This window comes from Chlorocebus sabaeus, chromosome 9 (genome assembly GCF_047675955.1).
Source record: "Chlorocebus sabaeus isolate Y175 chromosome 9, mChlSab1.0.hap1, whole genome shotgun sequence".
Taxonomy (NCBI): Eukaryota; Metazoa; Chordata; class Mammalia; order Primates; family Cercopithecidae; genus Chlorocebus; species Chlorocebus sabaeus.
Window position 1 is genome coordinate 35,075,138 of NC_132912.1, and position 20,357 is coordinate 35,095,494.

The following is a 20,357-nucleotide window of genomic DNA, read 5'->3' on the forward strand; positions in this document are numbered from 1 at the left end:
AGATCGAGACCATCCTGGCTAACACGGTGAGACCCCATCTCTACTAAAAATACAAAAAATTAGCCGGGCGAGGTGGCGGGCGCCTGTAGTCCCAGCTACTCAGAGGCTGAGGCAGGAGAATGGCGTGAACCCGGGAGGCGGAGCTTGCAGTGAGCTGAGATCCGGCCACTGCACTCCAGCCTGGGCGACAGAGCGAGACGCCGTCTCAAAAAAAAAAAAAAAAAAAAAAAGGAATATGTTCTGTAATGGAATAGGATATAATATATCTCTATTCTGTCTCTTGAGTCTAAGTAGAACTTTCCTTAATGATCCCACTCAGCAACACCACTTTCAAATATACTATTTAATCTTCACAGCCGTAGAGATCATTCTCATAAAGCATTTTCAATGGATCTGTTGAAAATAAACAGATAATGTTTTTGGTGCCAAGCATTGATGCAAAGGCTACACTTTTATTATCTCATTTAATCTCCTTTAAAATTTTTTAAAGTTTCATTCTAGCTTCATCATTGTGTATAACTTATACGATGGCAGAATTAACCTCAATGTTATGAACCATTTCTAACAGTGAGAGACTTCCTACAATTGAGAGAGTAAGATCTCTGTAACCAGATATATAATTAAGTAGAGGCTGAATGATCATCTTTCAAATATTAAGTTGTAAAAAGAATCCTACAGGAAGTAGAAAATTATACATCATATATGATTTGTTATAAAGCAAACTCTGAGCTCTAGAGTTGCTTAAAGAAATATGCGGAACAGAGGTAGGTGAAATGGGATAAACTGTTATCCTTTACTTAAGTCTCAAATTAAAGCCTCTCATTTTTCAAGACTAACTTACTATCTTGATGGAGAATATATCTGTTTTTCTTTAAAATGTGTCTGTGTACTCCTGAGAGGTACCACAGATATGACAAAGAACCCATTTCGAATCTATCTCTGGGATCCACAACTACTGTCTATTATATATTGAGCTCCTCTAATAACATGTGAAAGAGTTAAACTATTAAACACGGAAATTGAAATACTTACTGTTTTTTTTCACTGAAGCAGTAGCCTACCAATATAAGCAGGTTTTGAAATGGTGTGATAACTTTTGGATTCTGAATAAGATCTAATTAAATATATAATACTGTTCTTTCATTTTGTCGTACTCATTTGGGTTACCCAAGTAAGTAAGAAACCAAAATATTAATGCTATTTAGAAATATTAGAAGCTGATACAAATTCTAAAAATAAGACAAATTGTCACATAAAAAGAGGCATATGATTAGAGATGATGGTGACTATAATGAAAATTCATCAGTCTCAGGGCCAAAAGAGAAAATAAGACAATATGAAGATACTGGATTCCTAACATTTAATATTTATAAGAAATTTTTTGCATAATACTTTTCAATGTTCCTCTTAACTAGTGTTAGTGAAGTAATTATCATTTTAACTAGTATCAGTTAAACTTAATATTCATGAAAACATTCCCAAACAGCATGGTTCTTTGAGTTTATAAACAATATCTTTCATAGTTCACCTAAATCTGGTAAATTGCTTTGTAGCCTCACTAGGTTTAATAAATGTTATATAAATAAATACTTTGTTCTGATTTCTTCAATACATTTCTAGTTTTAATATGAAAAAAAGTAAAGCAAGATATTCTCTTTTTAAAATTAAATTCCTTTAACTGGAAGTGTAAGAAATGTATGGAGGTGACTTTTCTCTATTAGAGGATCATACAGAATAGACTTGCAAATAATATGACACTTAAAGAACCATACATTTTCAAAACATGCAGAGCACAAGTTTTGTTTAATTGATTTTACATCACACCAGAAAGCACTACAGGGACACTGGCAAATAGAAGCAAGCTGGAACCTCAACACAGAGCTCCTTTCTTACTCTCAGCAACAGGAAGGCTTGATCTTAGAAGTTCAAAATTGTTCCATATGGTAAAGAGACGTTCTGAAAATAAACCAACAAGTAATTGTAATTTTTTATGTAATTCAACTTCTAATATACACACATACAAACCTTTCTGAAATGTTCAGTCTTGTACATGTCTTGATGTTGAGGCATATTTTCCACTAATTGAAAGACATTTTTCAAAATATTATCTAGAGCTCTTTTCAAAAGTCAATGATCTTTCAATGCTAAAATATTCTTTTTAGCTGAACACTGACAATGACTCCCTCCTTGTTCAAATTTTAGTTAGGTTTCTCTAAGCCCTCTTCTCAACTAGGCCTCATCCTTGGCCTTGGCCTTGGCCTGCCTTAAGCAAAAAATCCTGCTAAGTCAGTTTAGTGAGAATCTCCCATGCTTGATATCTAACCAAGTTTCTCATCCCTTGCCCTTAATGTCTAAGTCCTTAATATGCCTCTAAGAAGAATCTTGTTAGGCCAGTTAAGCAAGAATCCCTCTACACTTGATGTCTCCTCTTAATAATTTTCCATCTGCTGACCCCTTCACTCTGCTCTTTGTCTACAAATTCTTAGCTTTCTTTGTTGTGGAGTTGAGTCTCCCTCTTCTATTGCAATGGTCTTTAATAAAGTCTTCCTTACCATGTTTATCAAGTGTCAAAAATTTAACAACATTATGAGACTGGCTCTTATGGACTTTGTCCTTGTGATGGAGTATATGCTAGAGGTTAAACTCATGTGTAGAGTCCACTCGTCTCGTTACACATCCTTTATCTGTTACTTATGAGCTTTATGTCCTTAAGCAAGGACATAAACTTGTGTCATTGATCCTCAATGATGAATGTGTGCTCCGAACTGATAGGCTTAACTATGAGAAGGTGAGATCTCACAGGTGAGACTGTATCCACACATACCTTTTACCACTGTGACCTCTGCTCAAACTGAAGGGTTTGAGAATTCTGTGCTCTTTGCAAGCAAATTATGCCTCTAATTGTGGGGTATAAGGGGTGGGTAAAGACACGTTGACTATGAGCACCCATCCTGTAAGCTTACTATCTGCAATTTTGGTACATGACTGGCTGTCTAGGAAGGTGATAAAAGGGTTAGGAAAAGACAACAATCAAAAAACCTTCTCTAAGTTTGAATCTGTGAATTCAGGGACTGCAGTCTTTGTCTCAGTGAAACGCTGAGTGGGAGTTCCTGCCTTTAGATTTAAACAATGATAAATGAAAGTTTCAGGCTTTGTGCACCAAGATCTCACTCAGTTAAAAGTTATGAGTTCCCTCAATTTTAGTGATCAATACCACTTATTCCTTGGCCCAATGGCTCAATAATTTTGTTGAAAATTCATATCCTATAAGTTATAATTAATGCCCACAACCTATTAAAAATTTAATTTTATTTGCCACCCCAGTGCTCATTGACTTAGATAAGAACACAACATATTGAGAACCGTTTTTAAAATCAGAAGTAGGGCAGTTGCCCCTGCATCATAACTATAACTCTATCATCAACTGGTACCTAGGAACTCCCCAGTGAACATACCTTTTGTCTCTGCACCTGGAATCATGGCCCCTGTGCAAAATGTTAGCCACCAACTTATAAGGGAGAAAAGAAGTTCCTCAAACCCTCCCCAAAAGTAATCACATGTTCTTCTTGAAAAAGAAAATAGGATTTTTGTCTCTAAAAAAGTACTATGGCATCAAATGGTAACATTATCTTACTAGTCACTTCTGTTGATATCTGATCTCCTGAATGTTTAGGACACTAACAATTTGATTTAAATTAGAGATAGTGTAGCCTTAACCAACATAGCTGGCATTGGTACAAAAATAGACACATAGACAAATGGAATAGAATAGAGAGCTCAGAACTAAGACTGCACATCTACAGCCATCTAATCTTCAGCAAACCTGACAAAAACGAGCAATAGGGAAAGGATGCCCTGTTTAATAAATGGTGCTGTGATGACTGGCTAGCCATATGCAGAAAATTGAAGCAGGACTCCTTCCTTGCACCTTATACAAAAATTAACTCAAGATGGATTAAAGACTTAGATGTAAAACCTAAAACTATGCAAATCCTAGAAGAAAATCTAGGCAATACCATTAATGATATAGGCATGGGCAAAGATTTCCTGATGAAAATGTCAAAAGCAATTGCAACAAAAGCAAAAATTGATAAATGAGATCTAATTAAACTAAAGAGCTTCTGCACAGCAAAGGAAACTATTATCAGAGTGAACAGACAATCTACAAAATGGCAGAAAATTTTTGCCATCTATCCATCTGACAAAGGTCTAATATACAGAATCTACAAGGAACTTAAACAAATTTAAAGAAAAAAAAATCCCATTAAAAAGCAGGCAAAAGACATGAACAGACACTTCTCAAAAGAAGACATTTATGCAGCCAACAAACATGAAGAAAAGCTCCACATCAGTAATCATTAGAGAAATGCAAATCAAACCCACAATGAGATACCATCTCACACCAGTCAGAATGGTGATTATTAAAATGTCAAGAAACAACAGATGCTGGAGATGCTATGGAGAAATAGGAACGCTTTTATACTGTTGGTGGGAGTGTAAATTAGTTCAACCATTGTGGAAGACAGTATGGCCATTCCTCAAAGATCTAGAACCAGAAATGCCATTTGACCCAGCAATCCCAATACTGGGTATATACCCAAAGGAATGTAAGTCATTCTATTATAAATATACGTGCACATGTATGATCATTTCAGCACTATTTATAATAGCAAAGACATGGAATGAACCCAAATGCCCATCAATGATAGACTGGAGAAAGAAAATGTACATATACACCATGGAATACTATGTAGCCATAAAAAGGAATGAGATCATGTCGTTTGTGGGGACATGGATGGAGCTGGAAGCCATTATCCTCAGCAAACTAACGCAGGAACAGAAAACCAATCACCACAGGTTCTCACTTATAAGTGAGAGCTGAACAATGAGAACGCATGGACACAGGGAGGGCAACAACACACACTGGGGCCTATGGGGGGTGGAGGAGGGAGAGCATCAGGAAAAATAGCTAATGCATGCAAGGCTTAATACCTAGGTATTAAGGTATTATCCTCATTCCAAAGTCTGTTAATGTACCTTCTAACCAGCAGTCCTTGCTGAGCCTCCATTAGATCAAGAAGAACTCAAAGGAGACAACTGTTTGATGTTTGTGTGGTTGGTTGGTTGATTCACTGTTTGAGGTTTGGAAGTGTTTGCACTGGGGCCATGCACTGAGCCACCCCCAAGCCCTTCCTTAAGGCTGTAGGTCTAAGAACATGCACATCGCCCTGAACAACGACCTCCAGCAGAAGAAAGTAAATGCTGTTTTACTTCAAATCATGGATGCTGCAATCATATGATATTTGCTAAGCTGCGAAACATGTTTATTTAGCAGATACTGTAAGGAATTTTCTGAACACTTCTTTAATGTATGAGGAAGGTTGTCCTGCTACGGATGCAATTCAATTCTTCGTTTTTTATTACTATTTCAAACATATACGTTTATATTAAGCTTAGATGATAATAAAAATTTTTAAAGGATAAGGATGAGGATAAGGTTAATGGGTGCAGCAAACCACCATGGCACACGTTTACCTATGTAACAAACCTGCACGTCCTACACATGTATCCCAGAACTTAAAATAAATTTAAAAAAATAGAGCGACAAGTAAAGAATGGTTTGCGAGAGGGATCCTTGCCAATTTGAATGGCCTTAACAGCATGAATGGCCCCATACATTTTATGAATAAAATACTATTCTTCCACTGCTTTCTTTCTGGACGGCGCTTGTTGATAAAGATAATATCCTAATTTATATACCAAAACAGACTTCCCATTAATTTTTGGCTTCAGCAGTTCAGATTTGTCTTTAGCAGCACCATCATTAGATCAATCAAAAGAAAAACACATTCAAAAGACTAGAGAAATACTCCCTGTTGTCATTCAGTTTATTTAAAGCATTCATATGATCTCCAACAGGTTGTCAGCTATTGGGTTTCTCACAATAGAACCAAAGGAATTTTTTAATTTCCAGGGTTCATTAAGTATTCATTCTTAGATCTGACTACCTCATAATCTGGGACTAGCCTTATCTTTGATGGCAGCCAAAGTCTTCCAAAGACCCTAGACCATATTCACATTTGCCCTGATTCTGGCCTAATTTGAGCTAATTAGAGTTATTGGTTGAAACTGGCATCCCCTGCTCAATATTAAGGGTTATCCTGCTATCCTGGAAAAGTATTACATTTTACCCCAAAGCTCAGTTGAAAGACTATTCCTGCTTCTACTTCTCCAGGGAGCTATATTTAGCTATTTCTGCTAATAACATCAGGAAGATTTCCTGTATATCCCTCTGAATAGCTCACTGTCTTCCCAGGTCCTGGTGGCTATTGGATCACTGGTAATTCTGGAATTGCATAGTTCAATATGGGAGCCACAAGCCACATAGGATTATTTATGTTTAAACTAACAAATATATGTAAAATTAAAAATCTAGATTCCCAGTCACACTAGCCACATATAAAGAGCCCAAGAACCACATATGACTCATGCCTCCCATACTGTAGGGCACAGATGTGGAACATTTTTATATCACAAAACATTCTACTGAAAAGTGCTGCCAAGAGGAGTCATAATTGCCATGAAAAAGAGGGTCTGGGAGGAGGAATATTTAAATGAAGCCAAGATAGCTTGAATCTATTAACTGGGTCTCCTCTACCAGTAGGTACAGGACCTGGATTAAAAAAAAAAAAAAAAAAAAAAAAAATCAACTGCAAACATTTGCATATGGGCTTGGGCATTAGTTTATTTCCCTTGTATCCTCTTCAAACAATAAGCTCCATGGTACTCAACTCTGGCTGCATATTAGAATCACACAGCAAATCTGGTTTAATTGGTCTGGGGATGCGAGGCAGAAAATTGGTAGGTTTTAAAAGCCCCAGGTGAATTCTCTTTTGTATATAGGCTTGAAAAGTACCGATTTAGAAAATACATTATCTCATTTAATCAAATAAGTATTCTATAAAGGCAGCGCTTCAGTCAAAATAAAATTTCCTTAATGTTTTATAGAAAAGCCTGCTGAATCCCAGACTTAACTAATGGGAATTAAGATACAGCTGGTATTGTTATCTGGGTAGTTCATAGGGGCAAACTGAGAAGCTGGATTGGATCTAGTTTAGATAACCCTAATAATCACCATCCATTGCAGGTAGTCTTCTATACTAAACTAAAATGTACATTGGAAAAATAATTATAGAAAGAAACATAAAATCCACTTCATTCGTACCTCAATTATCGGCAACTTGCAGTAACAATTCTGCTATTCATTTCTGCATATATTCTCTCCCAAACCCTCACCAGAGTTATTAATATGGTTCACATTCATGTTACCTCTGGGATCTTTCACAGTTTTAGAGAATAATTGATCATTAGGGAATAATTCCTCCTTTATTTTCTCTTGACCGTTTCATTATGCTGAATTCATGAGTTTTTCTTACCATATAAATTGTTCATTTTTTGTTACTATATAAAATGTAAATAATATCTTTAAAATGGGAAATTATAAAGGATGGAAACTATTTCAGTCATTTTATTTCACTTTATTTTGTTTGAGTAGAAATCCAATTTTCTTTATTATTTTTGGCAGAAACATAACTCTAGAATATTTAGATTAATATTACTCCTCATTCCTCTGATTCTTGCTGGGGAAAAATAGGAAAATTTAATGCATAAAAGAATATTCTGCAAGTCTAAATATCTATGTCAGTGATAACCCAGATTGGGTTTAGGACAGTTTTGTAGCCAATAATATTTATGCTCTTCAGGGGATAGTAAAAATGCAGCTACAAATGATATTTTAGTGTTATAAAACATTTGATTGATAAGAATCACATCTTTAAAATTATTAGCAGTTGTATTTTGTGCCATTAAAAATTCTACAGAATATGCTTTAACACATGTCAGGTTATTGTCATATATTTTTTACATCTTTTTCTAAGTTGGTTATGCATTGTTCAAAAAAATTAATATTTTGAATAGGGTATTTTTATTATTTGTGATTTAAAAGATAATTGCTAACTTTTTTAAATTGAAAAGAAAAGTAATAAAGTAATTTGAAACTTTCAAACTCACCACTGCCTTATCAGGCTTTCTATGATCTGGGCCTACCCTGTTTATCCACTGTATTTCCAGCTGTTTTTCAATAAGCACCATCCACACGAGTCAGTGTTATTTTCAAAAGGCTTCTATACTTGCAGTTTCCTTTCCTGCATTTCCAAATTTGTCATGTTGCTTATCTTGCTCAGAATTTCCTTCATTCTCAAAAGTATGGGTGTGGTACAGATTTTCGGGCAGCAGCATGTAACACTTTAAAGAAAAGTTATGTGTTAATTGAAAGAAAGTTTAATTTTACTTTAGTTGATATAATTTTTATTGTATATGAGCAGAAGGAAGGAAGAAAAAGAAGGAAGAAGAGGAGGTAGTGGTGAGGAAAGGAGAGAAGAAAGAGAGAAGAAAGCAAAGGGAGGAAAAAGGAAAAGCTATTTTTAAAAAATAGAATGGCAGCTGATAAAGGTAAAAAGAATGATCATATTAGAAAATTGCAATAGATTTTTAAAAAAATTAATGGGTGAGTTTATGAGAAACTCACCCATAGATAAACTCACCCATAGACAGTCTCACCGTTAGAATAGTCTCACTCTTAAAGACTATTCACATGGTCTCTAAGTATCTGCCCCAAATTGCCTATTACTTATAAAAGTAAAAAAATGTACTTTACAGTAGAGAAAGAAACATAATAGACACCATTACAATCTAATGATCAAAATTGCCATCACAATATTTTGAAACAATATTATCCATTGAGAAGGACACAACATTACATCTGGAATACTCCTCCCAAAGATGTGTAACTTAACCTGAAAGTAACCATGAGAAAACTTCAGATAAAACCAAATTGAAAAAATATTCTACAAACTAACTGGTGTTAAAAATATGAAGGTCAAGACACAAAAAGAAATATAAATTAACTATTCCAGATTAAGAGATACTAAAAAAACACCACAAATTTAGTGCATGGTCCTAGATTCAATCTTAGTCCAAAAAAAATCTATAAAGGACATTATGATGACAAATGTAACTTGAATATGGATTATGGAGTAGATGATAAGTTGAGTCAATGTTAAATTTCCTATTTTTGATAATTGTGTTGTGATGATATATTATCATTTCTTAAGAAATACTAAAGTTTCATGGGTAAAGAGACATTATGTCTCCAAGTTATCCCTCTACAGTTCAGAAAAAATAATATTTTATGTATTAAACATTTATAATGTTTATAAATATATGTACCTAATGTTTATAATGCATACATATACATATGAAGATAAAGAATATTATAAAGCAAAAAGGAGAGAATAAAACTGAATAAATTCTAGAAGGGACGGGAATCCCTTCTAGAATTCTTTCAGTTTCTCTGTAAACATGAATGGATAGAAAAATCAAAATATTTTTAAAACCCTATTACACAAAAAGCTGCTATGAAACAAAAAAGATAACTAACAGGAAAATGGGCAAAGAATATAAAAGGCAATTCACAGAAGAAATTAAAATAGAAATAATAGTAAGTTTATTGTTACTAAATATAAATAATTCTCATTAAAGATACAACTATATTGTGTTCATTTTTATTTTTAAAATTAAAAATTTTTAGTAAAGCATACATTACATAAAATTTACCATTTTAACCATTTTTGAGTGTACAAGTTTAGTCGCATTAAATCCATTCACACTGCTCTGCAACTATCACTACCATCTACCTCCAGAATGGTTTTTATCTTGCAAAACCGAAACTCTCCCCATTAAACATTCATTCCTCATCTCCTCTCCCCAGTTCCTGGCAGCCATCATTCTACTTTAAAGACACAGGTACATGTATGTTTATTGCAGCACTACTTACAATAACAAAGACTTGGAACCAACCCAAATGCCCATCAATGATAGAGTGGATAAAGAAAATGTGGCACATGTACACCATGGAATACTATGCAGCCATAAAAAAGGATAAGTTCATGTCCTTTGCAGGGACATGGATGATGCTGGAAACTATCATTCACAGCAAACTAACCCAAGAACAGAAAACCAAACACTGCATGTTCTCACTCATAAGTGGGAGTTGAACAATGAGAACACATGGACACATGGAGGGGAACATCACACACTGGGGCTTGTCAGGGGTTGGGGGCTTAGGGGAGGGATAGCATTAGGAGAAATACCTAATGTAGATGATGAGTTGATGGGTGCAGCAAACCACATATATACCTATGTGACAAACCTGCACATTCTACACATGTATGACGCTGGCCTCATAAAATGAGTTAGGGAGGATTCTCTCTTTTTCTGTTGATTGGAATAGTTTCAGAAGGAATGGTATCAACTCCTCTTTGTACCTCTGGTAGAATTCGGCTGTGAATCTGTCTGGTCCTGGACTTTTTTTGGTTGGTAGGCTATTAATTGCTGCCTCAATTTCAGAACTTGTTATTGGTCTATTCAGGGATTTGACCTCTTCCTGGTTTAGTCTTGGGAGGGTGTATGTGCCCAAGAATTTATCAATTTCTTCTAGATTTTCTAATTAATTTATGTAGAGGTGTTTGTAGTATTCTCCAATGGTAGTTTATATTTCTGAGGGATCAGTGGTGATATCCCCTTTATCATTTTTATTGCATCTATTTGATTCTTCTCTCTTTCCTTTTGTATTTGTCTGGCTAGTGGTCTATTTATTTTGTTGATCTTTTCAAGAAAACCAACTCCTGGATTCATTGATTTTTTTGAAGGGTTTTTCGTGTCTCTCTCTCCTTCAGTTCTGCTCTTAGTTATTTCTTGCCTTCTGCTAGCTTTTGGATTTGTTCACTCTTGCTTCTCTAGTTATTTTAATCGTGATGATAGAGTGTCATTTTAGATCTTCTCTGCCTTCTCTTGTGGGCATTTAGTGCTATACATTTCCTTCTACACACTGCTTAAATGTGTCCCAGAGGTTCTGATATCTTTGTTCTCATTGGTTTCAAATAACATCTTTATTTCTGCCTTCATTTTGTTATTTACCCAGTAGTCATTCAGGAGGAGGTTGTTCATTTTCCATGTAGTTGTGCAGTTTTGAGTGAGTTTCTTAATCCTGAGTTCTAATTTGATTGCACTGTGGTCTGAGAGACTGTTATGATTTCCATTATTTTGCATTTGCTAAGGAGTGTTTTACTTCCAATTAAGTGGTCAATTTTAGAATAACTGCAGTGTGGTGCTGAGAAAAGTGTATGTTCTGTTGCTTTGGGGTGGAGAGTTCTGTAGGTGTCTGTTAGGTCTGCTTGGTCCAGAGCTGAGTTCAAGTCCTGGATATCCTTGTTAATTTTCCGTCTCATTGATCTGTCTAATATTGACAGTGGGATGTTAAAGTCTCCCACTATTATTGTGTGGGGAGTCCAAGTCTCTTTGTAGGTCTCTAAGAACTTTCTTTATCAATCTAGGTGCTCCTGTATTGGGTGCATATATATTTAGGATAGTTAGCTCTTCTTGTTGCATTGATCCCTTTACCATTATATAATGCCCTTGTCTCTTTTGACCTTTGTTGGTTTAAAGTCTGTTTTATCAGAGACTAAGATTGCAATCCCTGCTTTTTTTTTATTATTATTATTTGCTTTCCATTTGCTTGGAAAATATTCCTCCATCAGCTGTGGATTTTTCATAAATGGCCTTTGTTATGTTGAGGAACTTTCCTTCTATACCTAAACTATTAAAAGTTTCAATAAAGAATGCTGAACTTTGTCAAACGCTTTTTTGTGTCAATTGAGATCATCAGGGGGATCATCTGAGATTATCCTGTGAATGTGATGTATCACATTGACTCATTTACCCATGTTCAACCAGCCCTGCATGTCAGCAATAGATTCCACTTGCTCATGATGTTCAATTTTGTTGTTGTTTTCAATTAAGTTTGATAATGTTTAATTGTTGTTGTTGAATTCAGTTGAGCATTTTTTGCATCAATGTTCCTCAGAGATATTGCTGTGTAGTTTTCTTCTCGTATTGTGTCTTTCTTTGGCTTACGTCTTGAGGTGATGCTGGCCTCATAAAGTGTGTTTGAAAATACTCCTTCTAGTGCTATTTTTTTGGGAGAGTTTACGAAGCATTGATAATTCTTCTGTGAATGTTTCATAGGATCCAAATGTGAAGGTGTGAAACTGTGAGGCCACCTCGAAAGGTCTGACCTTTTTTGTTGAAACGTTTTTAATTACTTCTTCAACCTTTTTATTTGGTATTGGTTTTTCTAAGCTTTCTATCTCTTCCTGATTGAATCTTGGTAGCGTATATTTTTTGAGGAATTTATTCATTTCCTTTAGGTTATCCAATTTGTTGGCATATAGTTTTTCATACTAGTCTCTTATGATCCTTTTACTTTCTTTGGTATCTACTATAATGTCTTCATTTTCATTTCTGATTTTATTTGAGTTTTTCTCTACTTTTCTTAGTTTGCCTAGCAAGGATTTTGTCTATTTTATTTTTTTCAAAAAAAACACAACTCTTAGTTTTATTGATTTTTTTCTATAGTTTTTCTATTCTCTATTTGATTTAATTCTGGTCTAATCTTTATTATTTCTTTCCTTCTGTCAACTTTGGCTTGTTTTTCTTTTTCCAACTCCTTGAAGCATAACATTAGACTATTTATTTGGAATCTTTCTTCTTTTATAATGTGGTCATTTATTGGTATAAGCTTCCCTCTTAGAATTACTTTTGCTGCTTCCCATAGATTTTGATACATTGTGATTCTATTGTCATTTGTCTCATATATGTGAGGGTTTATTTCTTAGCTCTCTATCCTATTCCATCAAAATATGTGTTTGTCTTTAGGCCAATACCATATCATTTTGGTTATTGTAGCTTTGCAGTAAGTTTTGAAATTATGAAGTGTAAGTCTTTCAATTTTGTCCTTTATCAAGGTTATTCTGACTATCGGGTCCCTCATAGGGACAGGGTCTCTAACCCCTGGTCTGTGGCCTGTTAGGAACTGGGCCACACAGCAGGAGGTGAGCAGTGGGTGAGCAAGGGAAGCTTCATCTGTATTTACAGCTGTTCCTCATTGCTGGCATTACCACTGGAGCTCTGCCTCCTGTCAGATCAGTGGCAGCATTAGATTCTCATAGGAGTGCAAACCCTATTGTGAACTGTACATGCGAGGGATCTAGATTGTGTGCTTCTTATGAGAATCTAATACCTGATAATCTGCCACTGTCTCCCATCACCCCCAGATGGGACTACCTAGTTGCAGAAAAACAAGCTTAGGGCTACCACTGATTCTACATTATGGTGAATTGTATAATTATTTCATTATATATTACAGTGTAATAATAATAGAAATAAAGTACACAATAAATGTAATGCACCTGAATCATCCTAAAATAATTCCCCCACCACCATTCCGTGGAAAAATTGTCTTCCATGAAACCGGTCCCTGCTGCCAAAAAGGTTGGAGACTGCTGCCTTAAGATTCTGTATGAATTTAAAAAAAAAAAAAAAAAACTTACTTTTTTCTGTAAAAAAAAAAAGCATTTGGGATTTCGATAGAGATTGCACTGAATCCTTAGATCACTTTGAGTGGTACTGACATCTTAACAATATTACTTAATATTCTTAATATTTCCAATGCATGAAAAGTCTATTTCTGGCTTAGGTGCTTGGAAATAGGCATTTCATGCATTTACTAGCAGAACTACTAGCTATAGTAATTTGAAAAGTTTTCTAATATCTATTAAAATTAAAATGATATATACCTTTAATGCACCAACCTCACTTACATGTTCTTTTTTATAGAAATGCAATCACTGTGATATAAATATATATGAACAATGGTATTTATTGCACCATTGCTTGTAGTGGCAAAAAACGATAATAAAATGTTATTCAGTAGAGGAATCATTGAATAAATTAGGACCCATTCACATTGTAGAATATCATGCAGCAGCTTAAAAATGTGACAGATGAAAGAAATTTCTATCAATTTAAAAGTGAGGAGGATATAAGCATATAAGCCTGTTGTTATTCAGAACCACAAACCACTGTTTACATATATATTTTTACATGTTTGAAGAAAGGTTTGGGAAATGATACCTTACTCATAAGATTGGTTGTTTGGAGGAGGAAGCCTAGAGGTTTGAGGTTGGTAAAGAGAGACAATGAGAATATAGCATAAAGCTTTATTTCATATGTCTGTATTGTAGTGATTCTTTTACCTTTATAGGTAGGTTTTCCAATTGTGTTGGTCACAGAAGGCAGAGTAAATTCAATAGTTTTTTGGTTTAAGGTAACAACTTTCGAATGCCCTAAAAAAATGAGAACAGTGTTATTAAATTATGTGGAGAATTAAGTAATTTCAACTTTTAAAAAGTTAAGATAAATCTTAGTCTTCTAAAACACAGTTTCCTTACAACTTTTTCTCAGTAATTTAGATAAAGCAGCTTACCTGACACAAATATTTTCTCTCTGATTTTTTTCTTGCCTGGTATTTGATATTTTTAAGAGTGCATTATAAGAGTACAAATCAAGAAAAAGAAAGACTAAAGCAAATTAACATAGGATCAGAAAATCAAATACCACATGCTGTCACTTACAAGAAGGAGCTAAACCTTGGGAAAGCATGGACATAAATACGGGAACAATAAACACTGGAGATCCCTAGTCTGGAGAGAGAGGGGTCACGGGCTGAAAAATTGCCTATTGGACATTGTTCTCAGTGTCTGGGTGATGCAACCGGTCATATCCCAAACCTCAATGTCATGCAGTATACCCATGTAACAAACCTGCACATGTACCCCCTGAATCTAAAATAAAAGTAAAAATATGAAAACAAATAAAGACTAAATGGCATAGATAAAAGTGTCAGAGAATGAGCCTTTTTGCAGGACAGCAAAAAATGTAAATAAATGCAAAAATGCAAATTTTTAGATAGTTTTTATCTCTATATGAAACATTATATCATTTTATTTAAAAAGAAGTTTATTATTCCCACAATGAGAAATCTAGTGCTATAATTAAGAAGGAGATACTAGAAATACAATTGTAAAGATACATATTTTGAACTTTGCTAAAAACAAAACTATGTAATTAAAACTAGTTTCAACACCTGCTTATTTGGAGGAAAGATGCTGACATTAAAAGCAGAATGTGAAACATTTGAATGGTACTTTCTCAAAATTAGTGAGTAAAATTTTACATTAATATGTTGACTTTCCTCAGTATACTTTTTGCACAGAAATGAAACATTCAATTCTTCCATTCCTTAAGGCAAGTGTTTGCTTGAAAAATGTATATCTGCCATTATTTTTAGATTCAAAGGCCAAATGCTTTCATGAAAACTTTTTTAAAAGTTTATGCTATTATAATTTTCATTCAATCCATAACAGAAGACATTATTATTGCTCTCTAATCATAAAGTAAAAGTATATATAATAGATTATTTAGACCATTTATTAATTTTATTCTCCTCTTTGTTTTCTTTAAGCATTATTATTACTGCTTATAATTAGTATATTCATCAAATAAAAGACTTGGGCTTAGATAAAACCCCAAATTATAGGAAAAACCAGTAGCTACATTAATGAAAAGAAGTATTGTAGGTGATATGAAGTAACAGGTGAACCCCAAATCAATTACATTTATCTAAAATATAATGAACAATTACTGACGCAGCTTGAGAAGCTATAAAAAGCTAGGCATTCCAACCAATAAAACTCCCCTTTTGAGTCCTAGCATATCTTTTAACTTTATTTTGTATCCACTGAAGCCCAGGATTTTGCTTATTATTTTAATATATATAATTGTCATATATAATTTCTGACCATTTTTTCTTCTAGCTCACTAGGAAAGAAAATGGATTTCACTTTCTTTGCTTACATTCATTTGCTTCCCCAGAAGCAAGCCCAAATATCTTTTTATTGTTTTCTTTTTCCTTTTATATTGCATGTAGTAAAAAAATAAAACAAAAGTAATAGTCAACTTTCTGCATTTCCTGTTGATTTTTTACTTAGAACCTTTATGAATAGAAAGTGCCATGGATATTTATTTTAGAGCACAGAATAAATCAAAGAAAAATCATTTACATTTTTTAAAAAGTTCAAACTCTCAGGAGGCTGAGGCAGGAGAATTACTTGAACCCAGGAGGCGTAGGTAGCAGTGAGCTGAGATCATGCCACTGCACTCCAGCCTGGGCGACAGAGCAAGACTCCGTTTCTAAATAAAATAAAATAAAATAAAATTCAAACTTAGTTAACTGTAGAAAATGTACCAGGGTGATAATTACATAATGATGCCTCTGGAGTGACAGATAAGAATCAAATCTTAGTTCTCAGATATTAATGGAGTTAGAAGCCTAGGAAGATGATAATGAAGGGAAGGGAAAAACTAAACATATGATTTATTTTTCTTCTCACCTATCCTTATGCTGTATTTCTATTGTATGCTCTCCCTGGGGTTGAATAAAAGAGGGACATATAAATATAAGAAAGAGATTATAAAATGAGTTTATCTCAGTCATCCACAAAATCTATAGTAGTGAACAAGACAAAAAGGTGGAGAACCAAAATGGAGCTCCAAGTTAGTCACAATGGAGAAGGGGAAGAGAAATGCCAGGGACACTACTCATCGCTAAGAATGAACAAATGTTAGATAAACTTAACTCACAACTTACTTTCATTTATGTTTTGCTAAACTGTTATATGACTGAAGCTATTACAACTTGGTTATTTACATTTAGTTATAGCTTTATTTTAAAAATCACACTGTACACTAAAAATATTAAAAGTTACCTGAAGGGAGTTGATTCAGTAAAGGAAGATGGATGTCTTTAGAAAAGCTTGAACTAGCCCTATATGTTCTATAAACTGCTTTTGAAGGTGCAATCACATAGGGTGAAGAGTACTCATAAGTTTCCTCTAGAAAAATTTAGAAAATATGTTAGCCATGCAATAGATGACATTTGTAATTATTTTTAATACTCACACAGTATATATGCACACAACATCAAAGCATCTAAATATATAAAGCAAACGTTTAAAAAAACCTGAAAGGATACATAGACTGCAACAAAATAATAGTAGGGAATTTCAATATCCCCAACTATTGAACAAGAGACAGGTCATCCAGATAGAAAATAAATAACCACTGGACTTGAACTACACATAAGATAAAGCATGTTTATCAGACAATTACGCAATGTTCTATCCAACAGTAACAGGATACACATTCTTCTCAAGTGCACAAAGAATACTCTCCAGAATAGATCATATGTTAGGCCACAAAAGAGGTCTTAACAATGTAAGATCAAAATTACATCAAATATTAACTACATATCAGTAACAGGAGAATAAAAAGAAACTTAATAGATCTTTGAAACATTAAACAATATGCTCCTGAAGAACTATTGTGTCAAGGAGGAAATTAAAAAGGGAAATTTAACTATATCTACAGACAAAAGAAAATAAAAACATAACATACAAAAACTTATGGGATGCAGAAAATGTAGTCCTAAGAGGAAAGTTTATAGCATTAAATGCCTACATCATAAAAGAAGAATCAAATAAACAACCTAAAATTACACTTTACAGAAGTAGTAAAAGCAGAACTAAGCATAAATCTAACAGAAGAAAAAAAATGAAGATCAAAGCAGAAATAAAGAAAACAGAGACTAGAAATGATCGATTCCATTTGCCCCAGTCTGCATTCCATTCTGGTATCCTCCAACATCCTGGTTCATTTATTTTTTCATGTATGTTTTTGCTGAGAAAATTATAATGCTATTGAATGGTGAAATAGGTGACCTTATTGTATGGATTACTGACTGCCATATCTGCCTTCGTTTCTCCCCATTTTTTGTTAATGGGAATGTCTTCTGCGGTCTGTCCCTGTCTCACCACTGTTACATTGCGTGTGTGTGTGTGTGTGTGTGTGTGTTGGGAGAGACAAGTGACATTTCAAAAAAACTCTGTATCAGAAGATGCCATATCATAGAAGCTGCCTCTGAAAATGATTATATGTATCAGAATATCGTGGTCTTTGGTACTGACGCCAAAATTGGATAAGATTTTGTGGGGTACTGGGAAGAGCTGATTCTATTTTGCATGTGGGAGGGCCATGAATATTCTCAATCAGCAGGAACACGGTGGTGGATTAATTTCAGTGATGGTCTCTGTGTTCTTGCCTACTTGTATTGATGTTCTTCTATACTAACTCTGGTCTTAGTTATATGACTGTGGTGAATATGACAAAAGTAAACGAACGTGAGCAGAGACTTCAAAACTGCTTATACATTGAGGCTTGCCTGCATGCTGCTCTTAGAACTTGAAGACTCCTAGCTAGTTCGTTGGATGATGAGAAACATGCAGCCAACTCACCTCCTGGGCCAGTTATTAAGTTCAGTCACCAAACCACCCTTCTAAACTCTGCTTTATGATATGGGATCTGGGATTCTGCAGACCACATTTTTGCTTTGCAAAGTAGCTCCAAGGCAGGCTGTACAAGATAGACTAGATAGAGGAAAACTGCAAATTTGGAGGAAAAAGGACAGACTTGTTCTTCTCATTTGTTTCTGGTGGGCTTTGAGAGCTTCCTGTCTCTTTTCAGTTTCTGTGAAGAACATCTCAGTATTGTTTCCTTATCCCAGAAGTAGCAATTCCTCCCATGGCAACAAAGAGTTTGCATTTTTTTCCAATATTTGCAGAACCAGTTTTATTATTCCTCCCTGCTTAGAAACTAGCAGTAGATGGCCAGGGCACCTCCTTCAGAAGTATGGATCCAAGGTCCCACCACAGAATCAGGGACACTAGCACCATCTAATCTATACCTTATGCAGAGATCTCCTTCAGTTCTGGATATGGCAATTCCTTTCTGTAATTGCTTCCTCCATGTAACCTTAGAGTTCTTTTAATACTTTCAGTTACCAAGGTAACAACTTTATACTTAGTCATCTACCTTTTTTTTTTTTTTTTTTTTTTTTTGAGATGGAGTCTTGCTCTGTTGCTAGGCTGGAGTGCAGTGGCGTGATATTGGCTCACTGCAACCTCCACCTCCTGGATTCAAGCGATTCTCCTGCCTCAGCCTCCCAAGTAGCTGGGACTACAGGCACGTGCCACCATGCCCAGCTAATTTCTGTATTTTTAGTAGAGACAGGGTTTCACCATGTTGGCCAGGATGGTCTCCTGACCTCATGATCTGTCTGCCTCAGCTTCCCAAAGTGCTGGGATTATAGGCGTGAGCCACCATACCTGGCCCTCTTGCTTTCTTTTTGAACAACCAGTGAAGTTTCTGTTTACTGAATGGGCCCACTCTATACATCATTGTCTCAAACAACAGCCAGTCAACTGCTATACATGTGGGTGAACTGATAATTTGACCAAAAATGCATGCTATCCCAGCCAAGACAATCATCAGTTACCTAAGTGGTTACTGTTTTATGCTTTTTAAAGTTTTAGGGTAGATATGGAGTAGTAAAACACTAACAAATAGGGAAATAAAAATTAAAATAAGAGTGAGATATAATTTAGTAACTTTCAGATGGGTATAAATGAGAAAAAAACCCAGCAATCCATATTGCAGATGGTTATGCAGAGAAAAGAATTTTCCCTAAAGATTGCCAAATGAAAATGTTAATTTATTAGCCCTTTAGGAAAGCAATCTGGAAATATCATTTAACGTTAAAAATCCATGTGCACTTTAATAAGAAATCTCAACCCTAAAATGTCATTGCTCTTTAACAGAATGATTGAATAAAGTGTTCTTACTATGAAGTATCATGCTGCCAATAAAAAGGATGAATTAAAACAATTTTATTTTTATGTTTGTAAGAATTTTCCTAAGATATTTCTGAAAAAAAGTAAGATGCATAAAGAGTAAATGAAAAAGCATACTTTAAAACTATTCTAGGTAATTAGATACTGAATTCATATCTTCATATATAATTCTTTACCTTTATTTTCAAAGGGTGATAAATTGATCACTTTTGTTGGGAATTTACTTGGTGTAATGCTCCTAGTGAAAATACCTTCTTGACGTTGTACGGACATATCTTTGTTTTTAAATAAGTTCACATCTAAAATAAAATTTTAAAAGAAAAAGTGTATAAGTACTCCTGACTATTCACACACTAATCCCCAACTCCACGTATTTGTCTCTATTTCTGCACTGGTAATTTTTCTTCCCACATTTTATTAAATGGCCACTTGTCTATTACTTAAATTTCTATGTAGTCTCTCATCATCATCTCTTTCTCGTCTTTGTTCTGCATTCTGTGATAGTATCTTCCTTAATTTCAACCTTTATCCCAACTTCATGTTAGTTTGACCAAATGTTCATTTCTATAATTGATCCGTAGTCTACATTTGAAA

The 20,357-nt window shown here is 34.5% G+C and overlaps 1 protein-coding gene across 1 annotated transcript in view; it reads right to left on the reverse strand.

Annotated features, from left to right (window-relative positions):
• Positions 1–1,402: 1,402 nt before the first annotated feature.
• CCDC7 (coiled-coil domain containing 7) overlaps positions 1,403–20,357 on the reverse strand; it is a 453,173-nt gene continuing 434,218 nt past the window's right edge. The window contains exons 43-47 of the mRNA XM_073018860.1: positions 19,940–20,062; positions 16,785–16,910; positions 14,214–14,303; positions 8,071–8,304; positions 1,403–1,956 (exon numbers count right to left, since the gene is read on the reverse strand). Of these exons, the coding sequence (XP_072874961.1) occupies positions 8,258–8,304; positions 14,214–14,303; positions 16,785–16,910; positions 19,940–20,062 (386 nt within the window). The 3' untranslated portion in view covers positions 1,403–1,956; positions 8,071–8,257. The remainder of the gene's footprint in view (positions 1,957–8,070; positions 8,305–14,213; positions 14,304–16,784; positions 16,911–19,939; positions 20,063–20,357) is intronic.